The sequence below is a fragment of the Jaculus jaculus genome, chromosome 7 (genome assembly GCF_020740685.1).
Source record: "Jaculus jaculus isolate mJacJac1 chromosome 7, mJacJac1.mat.Y.cur, whole genome shotgun sequence".
NCBI classification, from domain to species: domain Eukaryota; kingdom Metazoa; phylum Chordata; class Mammalia; order Rodentia; family Dipodidae; genus Jaculus; species Jaculus jaculus.
Window position 1 is genome coordinate 9,874,959 of NC_059108.1, and position 18,775 is coordinate 9,893,733.

Below are 18,775 nucleotides of genomic sequence, written 5' to 3' on the forward strand. Positions count from 1 at the left end.
AGCCTCAAGTCTAATCTTTTTAGAGCCGCAGTACCAAGATGTGACTGGCATGGAAAAATCTACCTTAAATCTTCCCAGGCTCTAACAATGACCCTTTGAGGGCGACACAGATGAAAGAAGAAAATGTCCTCGACCTGGGCTGGGCAGATGGCTCAGTGGGCAAAGTACTAAATAAAGCACCTGCTGCGCAAGTCTGATGACCCAAGTTCGGATCCCCAGAACCCGTACACCTCTGGACACGTGTACGAGGAGTTCCAGTGCACCCCACTGCCAGAAGGGAGGAGACAGAAGTTCGTGGGCCAGCTAGCCTGGCAAAATACAAGAAACCCTGCCTCAAAGCAAGGTGGAGGGTGAGGCCGACACTTGAGGCTGTCTTCTGGTCTCGTACACACCTGGAGGTACATGTATCACCCACGTTAAAAAAGAAATCAAGTCCTCACCTTATGTGAGCTTGGTCTGCTGTGGGAGGGCGGCTGTGTGGGGGGCTGGCTGACGCTGTGAGCCCCAGATTCTCGGGTGCTGCCGCCACACTGAGGCTTCCCCGCTCTAGCAACTGTTAGGGTCACCCTCTCCCCGCTGGCCTGGAAGAAAACACGCACTCATTACTACCCACCACCAACGATATCTGTTGTCCAGATTGCTCTTTTCTTTTCGAGACGGTTTTGTTAAGCAGCCCGTGAGTGCTGGGAGCAGACCTGTGCCACCGTGCCTGGGACAGTGACTGCACCTAGTGGCCTGGGGGAAGAAGTGCATTACCTCATATTTTCAAACGCCTGACGCGGAAACACATGCGTGTCATCAAGACTGCAATTATTTCAGAAGCTCGTGACCGTTGTTTTCAACCGAGAGCCTCGCTACCTGTCTTACTGGAAAGCACGGTCTCACCTCTCCCAAGTGCACAGCTGGGGTGCGGGACGCTTACTCTCCTGGTCATGACCACCAGCCCCAACACTACCATTATTCCTAAGGGGGACTTTTTTAAAAAAAATATTTTTTGTTCATTTTTATTTATTTATTTGAGAGTGACAGAGACAGAAAGAGGCAGAGAGAGAGAGAGAGAGAGAGAGAGAGAATGGGCGCGCCAGGGCTTCCAGCCACTGCAAACAAACTCCAGACGCGTGCGCCCCCTTGTGCATCTGGCTAACGTGGGTCCTGGGGAATCAAGCCTCGAACTGGGGTCCTAAGGCTTCACAGGCAAGCACTTAACCGCTAAGCCATCTCTCCAGCCCCTAAGGGGAATTTTGACCGCTTGCTTTCATGAATCGTGATAGCAAGTAGAAACCTGTCCCATGATTAAAGCTAATAACCTTAAGCAATGACTTTATTTTCAGCTCTTAAATTGAAAAGTAAGTGACAATTTTCTTTTGAGGCAAGCCTAGCAGATTGGCATTTTTAAAAAAAATGCAAGGTGGGGGAAGAGAGAATTGGCATGGCAGGGCATGCAGCCACTACACTTGAACTCCAGACGTGTGCGTGTGTGAGTGTGTGTGTGCGCGAGCGTGTGTGTGTGTGCGACCTTGCACGCTTGCGTCACTGTGTGTGTGGCTTACATGGGATCTGGAGAGTTGAACGTGAGTCCTGAGGCTTTGCAGGCAAGCGCCTCAACCACTAAGCCATCTCTCCAGCCCATAATTGACAATGTCTACACTATAAGTCATTTGCCACTCAGACATCTTATTCTTCTTAATAATTTTGGACAATTCTTCAGGGTGATGGGAGACACAGTGTACAACTTCCATCTCTAGGCTGAGTCTAAGGGGAAATGGCACGGCAGGACGCTAGAATCCAGATACTGACAACACTGCCATGTCAGGTGATTGGACTGTGTGATGTGTGAATGACTCTCTTTTGGATTGTGTTTCAGTAGTCAGACTCATTTTCATTACTGTTTACAACTTAGAACCAAATATCAGTATTTTAGTTTTACTTGAAAATGCTTTTACAAATCTAACAGCTGAAGCAAAGCCTTGATCTTTCAGTATTTTAGACACAGCCAAATTACTGTTAAAAATCAAGACTAGCTGGGGCTAGGGAGATGGCTCAGTAGCTAAAGATGTTTGCTTACATAGCCTGCCTGCCTGGGTTCAATTCCCTAGTATGCATGTAAAGCCAGACACACAAAGTGGCACATGTGTCTGGAGTTCCAGTGGCTACAGGTCTTGATACACCCATTCTCTCTCTTCCTTTACCCCTCTTCATGCAAAAATACTTTTTACAGAATCAAGATGAGGGGCTGGAGGGATGGCTGAGTGGTTAAGGCATTTGCCTGCAAAGCCAAAGGACCAAGGACCCACGCTGGCCAGATGCACAATGGGGTGCACACGTCTGGAGTTCGTCTGCAGTGGCTGGAGGCCCTGGCATGCCCATTCTCTCTCTCCCTTTTCCTCTGTCAAATACATAAATAAATGGAAATAAAATACAAAAATAAGGAAGAATCTAGATGAAAAAATGTAAGCTGTAGATCTAAGAATCTGTAATTTAGAAGTGAGTGGCATGTTCTATTGCTGGGATATAAGTAGTCACAAGCTTTCTGCAGGAAGTTTTGTAATGTGGCTGAACTTGAACATCAAACATGAGTCAGTCAGGGAGAATGATGACACAACGCACGAGACATGACTGGACACCCAGCCGCACTTCCGGTGTGTCTGTTACTCCTTTCATCTAAGATGACCCGACACACCGCTGCCGACAGAGATAAGCGTACGAACTCGGGACCTCTGCGACAAATGTGCAGGTAAGTATTTTTGTCAAAACAGAACTACACATCTGTGGATACATACGGAACAATATCTGGACTAATGTTGGTATCTTGGGGTGTTTTAGACTATGGTTTAAGTTTATTTTCTGCAAGTCTTCATTGTTTTCCATTTTAGACATGGAATACATGTCATTTGCTTTTATAGTCCACAAGTAGTAAGATTTTAACTTTCAACAAGAACCTTAAATCAAGCAACTTTAGTTTGCCAGAGTTTGGGAAACATCGGACGACAAAAATAATACAAGTATTTATAAAAATCAAGTGTAAGGTATTAACCAGGAAAAATAGTAAATATTTTCGACATATGTATTTTCCCAGCTTTGGTTAGCAATTCAGGGAGGACCACGGAGGAATCAAGAGTATTTACACAGTGCCTTGGGCTGGGGATGCCGCTCAGCGGGCAGAGCTCTTGCCTAGGCTAGCACGCACAAAGGCCTGGGTTCTCCCCCACTGCCAGAGGCAGGCATGCTCCAGGCAGGGCACTCTGCAGGTCGGGGAGCTCGAGGTTCTCGGCAGCTACAGAGTGAGTTTTGAGGCCAGCCTGGGCTGCATGTGATTCTGTCTCAAAAAAAAAAAAAAAAACCACACTTGCCTAGGGGGCTGAAGAAACGGCTGAGCAGTTAAAGGCGCTTTCTTGCAGAGCTGACAGCCCAGGTTTGATTCCCCAGTACCCATATAAAGGCAGATGCACAAAGAGGCAAGAGGCCCTGCATTGCTCATTTCTTCCTTTTGCTTGCAAATAAATAAAAACTTTTTTTTTTTAAAAAAAAATTGCCTACAATATAAATATAAATACATATAGTCAGCGTATTGCTGCCTTATTATTCTCCCTTCTCACTTCACAAGGTGCAGCTGACTCCTCTATTTCCTGAAACAGAACCGGAAACACTGCTGCTCCCTCCCCAACCCTTCCAGAAGGGAAGACAACACAGGCTTTGGTAGCCTGGCAGTGGCCTGCTGTGCACAGGAAGGGGCCTAAAGGTGCCTGTGGTTTCAGGAAATTTTCAGGCATCTGATTTCTTTAAACCCCAAGACTAGAAAATGAGAGACCAATGCCTGACTTTCAATGCAACAAACAGAGCCCAGGCTCAGATTTTCATAGTTCTAAGTTTTTTTTTTTTTTTTTTTTGAGGTAGGGTCTCACTCTGGTCCAGGCTGACCTGGAATTAACTCTGTCATCTCAGGGTGCCCTTGAACTCACGGCAATCCTCCTACCTCTGCCTCCCGAGTGCTGGGATTAAAGGCATGCGCCACCACGCCCAGCTCTAAGTTTTTGTTACTTCATTCTGGTTTATAAACATATTTTCTCAGTGACCATCAAGGCCATGCTCAATTATACCATGCTTGGTTACCTTCATATCATTTTCTTGTGATCCCATTAAGAAAAATGCCCTTCCTCGTCTTTACCACTGCAGTGCAGGCTCTATCATTAAGAGCCATGGCATGCAGCAGAACCTGCAGATCTGCTGGGCCTGAGTTTCCAGCTGGCCTCTCTCTGCGCTCTCCTTGTAAACATGTCTTCTCTAATAGTGAATAGCCTCACTTATATCACAGGGATACTGTGAGGACAGGTTTTGTGTTGACAGTTTTAAATTCCTTAAAAAAAAAAAGTCATTACAGAGACAAGTTGTTCTTTTTTTGTCCAAGGAGTAATCTTAGCATACTGACCTGCCTGGGCCTGCGTTACTTCCAGATTCAAGTTATCCTGCCCCCCCCGCCCCCCATGCTCCTAGGACCGTGTACACACCACCGTACCCAGCTGTGACAAATCCTTCTTTTGGGACATATATATATATATATATATATGGTGCATGTTGGGTCAACATCAGACATCTCCCTCTTATCACTCTCTATTTCTCCATCGTATTTATTGAGACAGGATCTCTCTCTTGAACCCAGAGCTCACTGATTTACAAGTCTAGTTAACCAGCTTGCTGTGGGACTCTCGTCTTGGGTTCCTGAGTGCTGGGATTACCGGCACGCAGTGTTACATGGGTTTGACTTGAACTTAAGTCCTCACTTTTGCACAGCATGGTGGTGTGATTCAGGGGTCCTCCATAAACTTAGGTGTTATGAATGCAAGGTTCCCAGCTGATGGAGATTTGGGACTTAAAGCCTCCAGGAGGGAGTGTATTGGTGGGGGCGGGCTTATGGGTGTTATAGCCAGCTTCCCCTTGCCAGTGTTTGGCACACTCTCCTGTTGCTATTGTCCACCTTATGTTGGCCAGGGGGTGATGTCCACCCTTTGCTCATGCTATCGTTTTCCCCTGCCATTGTGGAGCTTCCCCTCGAGCCTGAAAGCCAAAATAAAGCTCTTTTTTTCCAGAAGCTGCTCTTGGTTGGGTGATTTCTACCAGCAATGTGAACCGGACTGCAACAGTAAAGTGGTACTGAGGAGTGGGATTGCTGCTAGACACCCGACTGTGTGGCTTTGGCCTTTTGGACCTGATTTTCAAGAGGAATGTGGGAGAATTTGAAACCTTGGCCTAAGAGATGCCTTGCAGTGCTGTAAGTACAGCTTGATGGACTGTTCTGGTCAGAGCTGAAAGACCTGAATTCAGTAAGAACTATGGACTATGAGGTTTGGCTTATGAGGGTGAGAAAGAGCTTTGCCTGGACTAGGCTAGCTGTCTGTGGGAGAAGCCTGCCCATGTCCTGGGAAGTTGTGCAGGGTTGCTTTGCGTAGAAATGAACTGGTGTGAGCAGAGGGATATGGCACAGAAAGAAAAATGTTTGGGTGAACTGTTGCCCGTTCAGCTGCAACTGAGAGATTACAACCTTTGAGACTGGGCTAGATGACCTGCGCTGGGGCAACAGGAAGAATGTCGACTCTTTTGAAGGGGTCTGAGTGCTCAAGGAGTGTCCTGTTCTTCAAAGTCTGCTTTATTCCTCCCTGGATTAACAAATTGGCACCCTACCTGGTATTACAGAGTATAAGAAATGCTGAAAAGGGGTCATTGAGTTTGCAACACGGTCTTGTGTTTAGGTATCTACGCCGGGTGTTCCAACAAAACATCAAGGAACCCCCGAGTTCTGATCACTCGTGCCAACAGAAACAAGAACGCAGGCTCACCCCTGGGTGTTTACCTGAATGATCTGGGCGGCAAGCTCGGGGGTCCCGTGCTTCAGGTCGTGTCCGTTGATGGCCAGGACCCGGTCGTTGCTGCTGAGCCTGCCGTCCTGGGCTGCCAGCCCCCCTTCCAGCAGATCAAGGATAAAAACTCCCGGCTCATCTGTCCTCCGGACCAATTTGATGCCAAGCTGCTCCCCAGGGTCCCGCTTGTGCAGAAGCACCTGGAAGACGTCCTCCCGCGGGGAGGCGCCGTCGGCGGGGCCGTGCGCCCGGCTGCCGAAGCGCCTCTCCCTCAGCACGGTGAGGCTCAGCGAGGGGCACGGCTGGGAAAGGACAGCCCGGGCGTAGTTGTGGGACACATTGCTGATGTCGTAGCTGTTGACCTAGGAAGTAAAATCCTAATGATCAGGGCTGATGGATGACGAGAGCTCATGTTCTAACTTGTCAAAATATTAGATGATGCTTCTAACCAACACTATAAAAATGCTAGGCAATTCTCCTGACAAAGGCAACCACTCTAAAGACATTTCAAAATATATAATTTCTAGCAGTGACTTGTATCAAGTAGAGCGAGGTAGTCAGGACCATAGGCTTTGGTGACAATCTGGAATTAAAGTCCTCCATTCTGCTACCGAGTTGCTAAGTGATAACCTCAGGCAAATACACCTGCTCCAGTGTTTCCTCACCTGAGCCTGCGCAGTGTGCTAACCCTCTGTGGTGGTTTGATTCAAGTGTCCCCCATAAACTCAAGTGTGATGAATGCTAGGTTCCCAGCTGATGGGGATTTGGGAATTAACGCCTCTTGGAGGGAGTGTATTGTCGGGGGTGGGCTTATGGGTGTTATAGCCAGTTTCCCCTTGCCAGTGTCTGGCACACTCTCCTGTTCCTGTTGTCCACCTGATGTTGGCCAGTGGGTGATGTCCACCCTCTGCTCATGCCATCGTTTTCCCCTGCCATTGTGGAGCTTCCCCTCAGGCCTGTAAGCCAAATTTATCCCAGAAGCTGCTTTTGGTTGGGTGATTTTTACCATCAAGGTGAACCTGGCTGCAACAGCCTCCTTCACAGGAGCGGACGAGAAGCGATTCCTCAGTGCAAGGACAGGTGCAAACGGAGCACAAGTCCTAGAAGAAAACTCCAATCCACTGAATTGCGTCTCTATTTGCCCAAGAAATCCGAAACACATCGCTTCTACGCCCCTCCCCTTAAAAAAAAGGAAAGTAAGCCAGGCGTGGTGGCGCACGCCTTTAATCCCAGCATGCGGGAGGCAGAGGTAGGAGGATCACTTCGAGGCCACCCTGAGGCTACATAGTGATTTCCAGGTCAGGCTGGGCCAGAGTGAGACCCTACCTTGAAAAACAACAAAAAGAACCCAAAAGTTCTAGGCCAACCTGGGCTATAGAGTGACTTTGAGGCTAACCTGGGTCACATAGTGAGACCCTAGCTCAAAAAACAAAACAAAACAAAACAAAAACTCCACCAAAATAAAAATAATTAAAATTGAAGGAATAAAATACCAAAACAAGCTGGGCATGGTGGCGCACGCCTTTAATCCTAGCACTTGGGAGGCAGAGGTAGGAGGATTGCTGTGAGTTCAAGGCCACCCTTATAGACTACAGAGTAAATTCCAGGTCAGCCTGAGCTAGAGTGAGACCCTACCTCAAAAAAACAAGAAAAAAAACAAAACAAAACAAAAAAGTCTTTATATAATTCAGGTGCCATGGCATCCCAAGCTTTTCCAAGCTTTAAACTTATAAACAAAAAGGCATAAATAAGCAGAATAATTAAAAGTGATACCTGAAGAATCTGGTCTCCGGCCAGGAGCCTCCCATCTCTGGCAATGACCCCATCCCGGTAGACTTCCTGGATGACAATGTTAATCAGCGGTGTTTCATTGCCACCAACAATGCTAATTCCTAGCTGAATGTATGGATTAGACCGGTGGATCTCAATGGTGGTGATTTCTCCTTCTGGTAAACTAAGTGGCTGTTGAATAGCTGCCAAGTTAAAAACAAGAGAGGAAGAACGTTGGACATGATCAGTAAGTACGCAATGACTGGAGGGAGACTGTGATGACAAAAACACAGTGTTAACATTCCCAACTTTCCTCTTCTGGCGGTGAGGAGAAAGCCAGTGACTACTGAGAATCAGATCGCTCACTGTGTAACACGACCGGGCGCAGAGAAGGAACCGTAGCAGAAAAATCACCTTCCCTGGCTGGTAAGAGGAAGTCTGGACCATGAAACAAGCACAAACCGTGGAAGGCAGTAGGAAAAAAATACATGCTCTGTGGCATATCACCCCACAGGGGTTGAGAACAGTCAAGCTCCTAAAAAGGTAGAATTTGAACTCGGTCTTAAAGAGATAACAGTTGGAATACATACTACAATTTGTTCCTTGTAAGAGAAAATTTGCTCTAGACGGAAGCAGCTAGGGCTGACCACCGAGGTATGTGTGAGATCATGATGCCAGGCTGTGGCGTGTGGTGGTCACAAGTACGCTCCTGAGGTCAGATAATGTGCTGCCACCCACCTTCTGGCTGCCCAAGCTTGATCATTTAGTCTCTTAAGACTCAGGCTTTTTTTTTTTCACCTGTTTCAAAAAAGTCTCCTAATGTCATTACTCAGACACCTAATTAACTGAAAATATTCGGTGAAGAGTAAGCACCAGATCTGAGCACTTCCTGTTGTTTTTATTGTTCTTGGTGTTGAGGTCTTATGCCAAGAGGCAAACATGTTCCTGATCACACACAAACAAGAAGACCATGTGAGTGCCTAGTTATTACAATGGGCAAAGGATGAGGAAGCGCCACCTTCATCCGGGTTAAGACATTTTGTTTTTAAATTTCAGACAGCTACAATTTCACAGTATAGAGAAATGAATGAAGAGGTATGTAAACTTTCATTTTTTTATTTTTATTTTTTTTAAGGTAGGGTCTCACTCTATAGTCCCAGGATGGCCTAGAACTCAGTGATCCTCCTACCTCTGCCTCCCAAGTGCTGGGGTTCAAGGAGTACGTGCAAACTTTTTAGATAGGACAAAAGCGCATGTTGGATGAGTAGTGGGAAGGAAAAGTAGAGGTGAAATACGCCAGGAGGTGATCTGCACGTACTGTCTGCCCCGACGCTCTCCTCGAAGGCAGGATTGTCCAGGCCAGGCTCCTCGGTCCACCCAGGAAGTGGTGCAGATGTTAGATTTCGCTCAGGAGGCACAGTACCCGTCTCCGAGCCCAGGCAATCCGTGTCTGGTGGCGAACTACCCGCGGGGTCTATTAGGACGGATCCACCTTCACTCTCAAGCTCTGAGTGCGTTTTGCTGATGCTCCTTCTCTCTAGAGCAACTCTCCGATGCGAGGCTCCAGGGCATCTAGAATGGGGGGGGGGGTTCCAGATGATTTCAAAAGAAAAGCAAAAAAAGGGGGAGGGGGCTGGTTAATAAGCTTACACCTCAAAGAAAAAAAATGACAATGGCTTTTTTACAGAAAGGACCTGGAAACACACCATTCAGGTCCTGATCTCTACTCAAACTAAGTTCTTACTACTTCCCTTCACATATCAAAGTCTGGAGAAGGACCAGCATGGCCAGGGTGTATCTTAAAGATGACTTTAGCAAACAGACATACTCAGGTATCTACAGGTGACCAGGAAGTACTCAATGTGTTATCTGTACTGCAGGAGTCGGTAAAATTCAGATCACATCTCAACCAAGGGATCACAGGAGTGCCCATGATGGTCACGGGATGCCCCTGATAATGCTTTACTCTGGGGCCTAATCACACTCAGTAAACACTGCTGTGAACACAAACAGATGCTTTACAACCTGCAACAGGCACAGCCGAGGCCCAAACAACTTGCTTCATGCTGAACATGGAAGGAGACAAAAACTGTAGCTCTTAGTGTATAAATTTAGCACTGCAATGGTGGCATTGCAGATATGTTATGTGAGCTTAGGAATATATTCTGTGGGGGGCGGGGGAAGGGAGCAAGGCATGGCAGCACACACCTTTAATCCCAGTACTTGGGAGGCCAGCCTGGGACTACATAGTGAATTCCAGGTCAGCCCTGAGCCAGAGTGAAACCCTACCTCAAAAACCAAAAATAAAAAATAAAAATAAAGACCTGATAAGTATTTTTTAAAACTAGAACGTGGAAAAAAAAATTGAGGTAATTTCTATATGACACAAGCATTGTGACCAAAAAGGTTTTATTTCCAGAATGCCAAGAACTCACACACACACACACACACACAAAAGATTCCATGAAATTAAAAAGTTTCCACCCCACAAGGGGAAAAAACATCACAGTGATTTCTACAGAATGGGAAATGGAATCTTACCCAGTTATATATAAGGCAGATGGTTGCTGTCTGGAATATACAGTGAACTGCAAAAACTAAACACCAAAACCCAAGCCATTCATTCAATAAATGGGCTAAGGAACAGAACAGAAAGGTCTCAAAACAAGAAATATAAATGGTCAATGAATATTGGAAAATGGGGCTGGAGGGAGAGCTCAGTGGTTATGGCACTTGCCTATAAAGGATCCCAGTTCCATTCCCCAGCACCTATGTCAAGCCAAAGCACAAAGCAGCACAAGCACCTGGTTGGTTTGCAGCGGCTGGAGGCCCTGGCAGGCCCATTCTCATTCTCTCACTCCCCTTGCAAATAACAAATTATTAAAAATATTTGAAAATGTGTTAAGTATCCTTACAAATTAAAGCTGCTTTGAGATCACATCTCTCCCAGTGAGAATGCCACCAAGGACACTGGCGACGCTGGCAAGGGTATGAGGAGGGAAGAAGCTTTATGCACTGCGGGTGGTGGGAAGGCAGCCGTCGTGAGTTCAAGGCCACCCTGAGACCGCACAGGTCAGCCTGGGCTAGAGCGAGACCCTACCTCAAAAAGCCAAGAAGACCCCAGAAACCTTAAACAAGAATTTTCATGACCCAGCTATTCTATTTCTGGGCTGCATAAAAGCACTCCAATTAACCCCCCCCCCACAGACATGCTCTGTTTACTGTTACAATATTCATGATAGCTAGGAATGGAGCCATTCTACATGCACATCTACTGATAAGTGGAGCAGGAAAACGTGGTATAAGGGGCTCTGCCAGGAAAACGCTTACCACTCAAATGCGGACCTGAGTTTGGCTCCCCAGGACCCATGAAAACACTGGGCATGGGCTGTGTCTGCCCGCAACCCTAGCATTTGGGAGGCTGAGAGGCAGATGGATCCTTGGGGCAAGCTAGCTACTTAGACCAGCTGATGGATTCAGCGAGCTCCTCTCTCCACGAACAAGGTGGAAAGTGACCGAGGGAGACAGCAACACGGACTTCTCACCTCTGCAAACATGCGTCCACACATGCCTGCACAGCTCCTCACGTGCATCCACACACACATGGTCACACGTACACACATGCAAGACAAGAAAATGTGGTGTTTATACACAGTGGAATTTTCTTCAGCCATAAAGAAAAATGAGGTCATGGCATTTGCAGGAAAATGGACAGAGCCAGAGATCATAGAGTAAAACAAGCCAGACTCTCAAAGACCAATCAATACTGCACACTTGCCCTCATATGTGGAATCTAGACGTGTGTGTGTGTGTGTGTGTGTGTGGGTGTGTGTGTGTGTAGGTTGGTTCAGAAAGCAAGACAGGAGACATGGGAAGCAGCAAAGATCTTAAAGAGAGGAGGAGAGGGTAACAGCATGCCTGTGACGTCAAAGCAGAAGTGGGGGGCTATTGCAAGGTAGGAAGGGGATCCGCCAGGAGAGCAGGTCGGGAGACCGGGGGAAGACAGCAGGGGAAGGGCTAAGAACACAGTGTAGTGAAAATGCCATGATGAAACTCATCACTCTGTACCCTAAAATAAGGTTTACACTGGGCATGGTGGCCCATGCTTTTAATCTCAGCACTTGGGGAGGCCGAGGAAGATCACTGTGAGTTCAAGGTCAGCCTGGGCTACAGTGAGACCCTGCCGTGAAAACACCAAGAAGTAAAAAATTAAAAAAAATTAATTCCCAAAATATGCCAGACACACACATCTACAAGGGTTCCATCTCATCTTCAATTGAAAAGCAGTCCAGGAACCCAGGAAGAAAGAGCAGACTGTAAACACGCGGGAATGAGCTTCGCTAACAGTTCTAAGCCTCCATGGATGAAGGCCAATCCAATCCCACAGCTATCACAGGCACTATAAAAGATCTCAGAAATTACAGCCTAAGGTTGCGAAAGAGGGAAGACAGAGATATGCTCACTTTCCCAACGAGACAACAAATGATTCACAACAGGGCACTCACTGCTGGTGAGAGCAGGCTGAAAGCGCACAACGGGACCAGGTAGCGACATGGACGAGTGATCTCGTTAGGAAAGGAAGCTGTACGCAGACCTTCTGGGAACACGGGTATGTGAACAGGACAGACCAGCTGAGTTAACTGAGCTAGAACCACCTGGCAGAAGACCATGAGAGGAACACACACAGCCGTCGTTTTTTGTCTTAAAAAAAAAACATTTTGTATTGATAATTTTCATACATGCTCAGAATGCGTTTGATTATAGTGTACTCCCATTACTTCCTTTTATCTCCCCTCCTGATCTCCCTTTCACTGAGCCCCTTCTCCTTTCCAATTACTTCTTCCATTTTGATTTCCTTCCTCCCTCCCTCCGCCCCTCTTTCTCGCTTGCCTTCCTCCATCATCCCCGATGGCATGTTCTTGGGCCCGATAATGTGCAGGAAACCACGGCTGCTGGGAGGCGTGAGTGCCGTGGCCACTCTGCGTCCAGCAGCCAGCTTTCCTTCCTGAGCAGTCCTCCCCGTGCGCTGGCTCTTGCTTTCCTTCCTCCACCTCTGCCACAGTGTTCCCTGAGGCCTGGCACGTGTGACAGACATGACTCATTTGCCACTGGGCGCTTAACTGGCACTTCTCAGCACTCCAATGAGTCTTGCGTCTCCCCAGTAGTTAGTGGCATGTATAGAGAGAAGATTCTTCAATAGCAGTAGTCTGTGGGCATAAAGTATTCAGAGGGCCAAGTGATGGATCCAACCCATCCATTTAGCCAGACAACAGTAGTTTCCCTGCCTGGGGCATGTGACCTTCCAAGCCACTCCCTCCAGCTGAGAGGACCAATCACAGAGCAGTTGCTTGCCCCCTAACGGTTACGCCACTGCACCAGTCTTGCCTGGCCGGCTTCCTGCTGAGTGCTTCTCCCCAGGCACACTGCAGCTCTGTCACAAACTGGCCAGTCGGGGGCAGATTTCCACCTCACGTCAGCCTTATTTCTCAGTGTCCAGCCCCAGCGCATGTGGCAAAAAGGTGTCGCATCAGTCTTCTAAGACAGACTGCGTGGGGCTGGGGCTTCGCTGCACGGTGCTCGACCAGCACGCTTAGGGCGCTAGGTTCAATCGCCAACAGAGAAGCGAGGGAAACTGGGGGACCCATAAGATTACCCAGGACAGTACACACACATGCATGGGCACAAAAATAAGGATAAAAAGTGTTTGATTTGCCAATCAGAAGGTGACGGTCTGGCTGCATGTGGCGGCACACATTTACTCTCCAGCACTCAGAGTCAGATGCAGGAAGATGGGAGTTCAAGTCCAGCCTGGGTGACGTAAGTTCTGATAGATTCTGACGCTCAAGCAAAGCAAAGCAAAACAAAAAAAAAACCAGGAAAGATAATGACGACTAGAGTAAGAGCACTTTCAATGATGGGAGCAAACCCCTACATTACCATAGAAACAATTCTGTTGTTGTCACATACACAACCTACCAAACAATGGGAGCCGGGTGAGACAGCCTTTAATACCAGCACTTGGGAGGCTGAGGTTGGGGAATGGCAATGAGCGTGAAGCCAGCCCGGGTTACGGAAGGAGCTCCGGGTCTGCCTGGAGCAGAGAGACATCCTGCATCACAAAGCCAAAGCCACACCAATGCACACATGAACAAGTGACACGCATTATAGGGTTTAAGGGAAAAGAGGGCTAGGTCAGCTTAATCAAAACTTGAGCGTATGAGAATGGGAATGGCTGGCAATGGGCTATGGGTTCCCCTTAGGGGGTTGAAATGCTCTCTACATTGACTACGATGGTGCACAGTTCTGTGAATATATAAACAAACAAACAAAAAACCCTGCTGAATTGTACACTTTAAATAGATGCATTTTTAATATGTGAACTGCATCTCAAAGCTGTAAAAAAACTAGGTGGGCTGGCGAGATGGCTCAGGAGAGAACGCGCTTGCTGTACAAGTCTGAGGACCTGGATCCCCAGAATCCACCCAAAAGGCGGGGTGATGGCTGCATGCACACCTGTAATCCCAGTGCGCCTGCGGCAGAGAGAGAGGCGGAGACAGGGAAAATGCCAGGAAGGTCACTGGACGGCGAGCGCCCCTGCCTCAAAACGAGAAGGAAGGCTGGCGCTGATGCATGAGGTGGTCTTCTAACCTCCACATGTGCGCCATGGCGCATGTGTGCGCGCGTGCATGTTTGTGTGCATGTGCATGTGTGCGCACATGTGTGTGTGTGGGGGGGGAGAGGACGAGAGGGAGGGAGGGAGGGAGAGAATGAGTAAGTCCCAGAGCAGGCTTGGTGGCACATGTCTGTAATCCCAGCACTTGGTAGAGGAGGCAGGAAGATTGCCAAATTCCAAGACAGATAGCAAAATCTAGACCAGCTTGGGCTACACAGTTGAACCTGTCTTAGAGAAAAGGAAGAAAAAAAAAAAGTTGGGCCTGGTGATGCAGGCCTCTGGTCCCAGATATTAGGGAGGAAGGAATACAAATTCAAGGTCTATCTGGGGTATATACTGACTTCAAGGCTAACCTGGGCAATTTACTGACAGTTGGTCTCAAAATTTAAAAAGCAAAAACTAGTCATGTTGGCATGTGCCTGTAATTCTAGCATTTGGAGGCTAAGGCAGGAGGGCTGTGAGTTCCATGTCAGCCTAAACTATTTAGTAGGACCTTGTCTCAAAAAAAAAAAAAAAAAAAAAAAGGAAAGAAAGAAAGGTACCCAAAACTAAATGAGTAAACCCTGGGGGAGGTTTAACTTACAGACTTGCCACTTCATGTTAAATAAAAATATCCAGTGCTCAGTATGCATAGAACAAGTGTCTATACACAGGAGAAAGCAATCAAAAGATATTATTCCCAAAGAAGCCTAAACACCGGACTTAAACCAGCTGTCTTGGATGTGTTCTAGAACTAAGGAGAAAGCACACCTGCATAACCAAAGGAAAGTCTGAGCATATGTCTCAGTAGCAAGAAAGTATACATCACTCTAACAGAGAGCTAAACAGAAACTCTAGAGTTGAAAAGTACAATACATGCAATACATGAAATGAAAATTTACTTGAGATGCTTTAACAGGGGGGTTTAGCAAGAATAAATCAGAAGACTGACAGGTTAACTGAGATTAATTAGTCTAATGACCAGCAACAAAAAGGAAGAAAAAAATAGCCTCAGGGCCAGGTGAGACATCTTCCTTATATACACAATATGAGTCCCTTATGAGAAACATATTTGAAGACATGGTTAAACAAACAACGAAACCTACTAAATTTGATTTTAACATTCACCTACCACACACTCCAAGTTAAAAAAAAATCTAGTAGATATTCATATCTAGACACACCACATCAAGCTGAGAAAAGACAAAGACTCTTAAAAAGTGACAAGGAGGGCTGGAGAGATGGCTTAGCGGTTAAGCGCTTGCCTGTGAAGCCTGAGGACCCCGGTTCGAGGCTTGGTTCCCCAGGTCCCACGTTAGCCAGATGCACAGGGGGGCGCACACGTCTGGAGTTCGTTTGCAGTGGCTGGAAGCCCTGGCGCGCCCATTCTCTCTCTCTCCCTCTATCTGTCTTTCTGTCTATGTCTGTCGCTGTCAAATAAATAAATAAATAAAATGAACAACAACAACAAAAAAAGTGACAAGGAAAGTCATCACATGAAAAAGGCCCTCGGTGGACTCCTGGTACTCCTCAGAAGGCGCAGGCTAATCGGCATCAGGTGGAGGGCACAAGGGAGGCGATTAAAAAACACAAGAGCTGACAAAGAACAGCGCAAACGCCCAATCCAACAGGGTTATCTTTCAAAAACAAAGGCCACATGAAAATGTTATTAGATAAAGACCTTGACAGCTGACACGTTCTTTTAAAAAATTAATTAATTTGAGAGACAGAGACAGAATGGGCACACCATAGCCTCCAGCTGCTGTAAAGAACTCTAGATGTGTGCTCCAATTTGTGCATCTGGCTTATGTGGGTCTTGGGGAATGGAACCTGGGTCCTTCGGCTTTGCAGGCAAGTGCCTTAACTGTTAAGGCATCCCTCCAGCCCAGCAGACATGTTCTTTAAGAAGTATTAAAAGTTGTCCTTTACACTTATGCCAGAAGACATCAGACAGTCACTGAGATCCATGGGGAGAAAGGGAGACTGCCAGCAGAGGTGAGTGAAGGTAAGAAGACAGCACAGAGTATTTCCTTTTGTCATGGGCTCCGTCATGGCATCTCCGTATGTAAGCATTACAACGCTGTTTTCACTTGTCCCCTGCTCCAATGCCCCTCCCAAAAAGAGGGTACTTCCCTCTTTCTGTTGTATGATGTGTAACCAATTACCTTATTTCCTACCTTCCTTAAAGTATTTCCTTCCCCCTCATAATCCCCTTTCTAGCTTCCTGACCATCACACATATATAAAAGACGTACACATGTATAATTTAATTTTAGGTTACATGCATACATAGATCACTTTTCAACTTCCTGTGATATTCTGGCACAATGGCCATGACATCTTATTCCACTTTCAATAAACATGCTTCTAAAGTGAGCACTGTAAATTTTAATTCGTGCTGATGGGATTAAATTTATGTAACAACAGAAACATTAAACAGGGGCTGGAGAAATGGTTTAGCAGTTAAGGCACACAAAGCCAAGGACATAGATTCGAATCCCCAGGACCCATGTAAGCCAGATGCACAAGGTGGCGCATGTGTCTGGGGTTCATTTGCAGTGGCCAGAGGCCCTGGTGTGCCCATTCTTTATCTGCCTCTCTCGCAAATTAAAAAAAAAAGAAATACATACATACACACACACACACACACATTTAAAAAAGCATCAAATAGGAAAACATACAAGTTGTGTGACATTTAGCACGATTTGATGGGCATATTTTCTGACAGACGCAGCACTGTTTCCAACATCACAGAGTACTCGCCCAATGCAAGAGCGTGGCCAATCACTTGAGAGGGCCTTGACGTGACTCAGAGATGTGGCAAAAAAATGAAACAAAACAACAAAACCCAAGATGTAAGAGGCTGCTGATTGTGCAACACAGAACATTGTGTAAAAGTAGACATTTTTAATAATTAAGAGTGTACACGCAAGTGACGATGGAGAGTGAGAACAAAGCGGGAAGTCATTTGTTACCGAGGACAGCGCACTCTACTCTGGTGACGGGCAGCGCGTTGGCTTTGCTTGTACCAGAGCATACAGACACACGGCCAGGCTTTACTCTCTGTTTATTTATTTATCTATTTAAGAGCTACAGACAGAGGAAGAGGCAGGGGGGGGGGGAGAGAGAGAGAGAGAGAGAGGATGGGCACACCAGGGCCTCCAGCCACTGCAAACTCCACACGCGTGCACCCCCTTGTGCATCTGGCTAATGTGGGACCTGGGGAATCGAGCCTCAAACTGGAGTTCTTAGGCTTCATAGGCAAGTGCTTAACCGCTAAGCCATCTCTCCAGCCTGCAGGTTTTACTCTCTGATGACAATGACTTACTGTGTCACTCAGCAGTGGGAACTTTACCATTCCAATATAAGTTTTGTTCTTAAGGACTTTTTTTTTTTTCATTTGAGAGAGAAAGAGAAAAAGGCAGAGAGAAATAAGAGAGAATGGGCATGCCAGGGCCTTCAGCCACTGCAAACAAAGTCATGCACCCCCTGTTGATCTTGCGGAGGTGCTAATGCTGTGCCCAGAAGCCTATTATAACTAGAAACATGTTGGTGCCAAGGGTAGAATATCTTCCAGAGAGCTGTTGGCCAGGGAAGTTCCTGCTGCCCTCAAAACATTACAGGCCCGGGCTGGAGAGACAGCTTAGCAGTTACAGCGTTTGCCTCGGAAACTTATGTTCCAATCTCCAGTTCCCATGTAGCTACACGCAGTGAGGCAAGCACGCAATGTCACATGTACGCCCAAGGGGGCGCATGCGTCTGGAGTTCATTCGAAGCAGGCTGAAGGTCCTGGCACACCCATTCTCTCTCTCTCAAAATAACAATAATAAAAACAAACAAACAAAAATGAACTTTATAGGCTATTACCAAGGCTCTTGGTTGCCCACCAGAACTAGGAGGTAAGACCCTGTTGCTGAAGACTCCACATGCTTGGGCTGCAGGCCACTGAGAAATCAAGCCAGAGCTGAGCTGGGAGCCTCCTCCCTGTTGCCTGGCTGTCAGGATGCTGGAAAGAGCCATGCAGCCTGTTGGGGGAGAAAAGTCACCAGCAGTCTTAACCAGCAGTGGGCCCTGTAAGCTTCACGCCGGCCAGCCGGGCCAAATGTACCACCTGATGCAGAGGTGGCAAGGACACGCAGGTGCACAGCTGTCTAACTCAGGTAAGGAGACTCACTGTTGCTGATGTGGAAATCCCAAGAATGCCAATGAAACAGGAAAAAACATCAACTTCTAACAAAAGGTTTGTGCAAGGGGAGCCACCGTTATCGATACTCATGTTTCATCCCTCATGACACCATTTTTTCCTCTCCTCTCACCACAAGAAGTGGGTGTCCCCTCCTACTGGATCTGGGTGGGCCTATACTGCTTCCAACAGAGCTCCAGCGGAGATATGCCATGTGACACCCAGGATAGTCACGCGCCACCTCGCACGCAGCACCTCGTTCCCTGGGACGCTGGGCCACCGTGTAAGGAACTTGAGGCGACTTACGGCTGCCAAGCTG

The 18,775-nt window shown here is 47.1% G+C and overlaps 1 protein-coding gene across 2 annotated transcripts in view; it reads right to left on the reverse strand.

The window, feature by feature from the left end:
* Positions 1–18,775, reverse strand: part of Lnx2 (ligand of numb-protein X 2) — a 90,364-nt gene that overhangs the window by 11,450 nt on the left and 60,139 nt on the right. For both annotated transcript variants that reach the window (XM_045155191.1, XM_045155192.1), the window contains exons 3-6: positions 8,941–9,194; positions 7,626–7,825; positions 5,846–6,214; positions 441–581 (exon numbers count right to left, since the gene is read on the reverse strand). In XM_045155191.1, the coding sequence (XP_045011126.1) occupies positions 441–581; positions 5,846–6,214; positions 7,626–7,825; positions 8,941–9,194 (964 nt within the window). The remainder of the gene's footprint in view (positions 1–440; positions 582–5,845; positions 6,215–7,625; positions 7,826–8,940; positions 9,195–18,775) is intronic.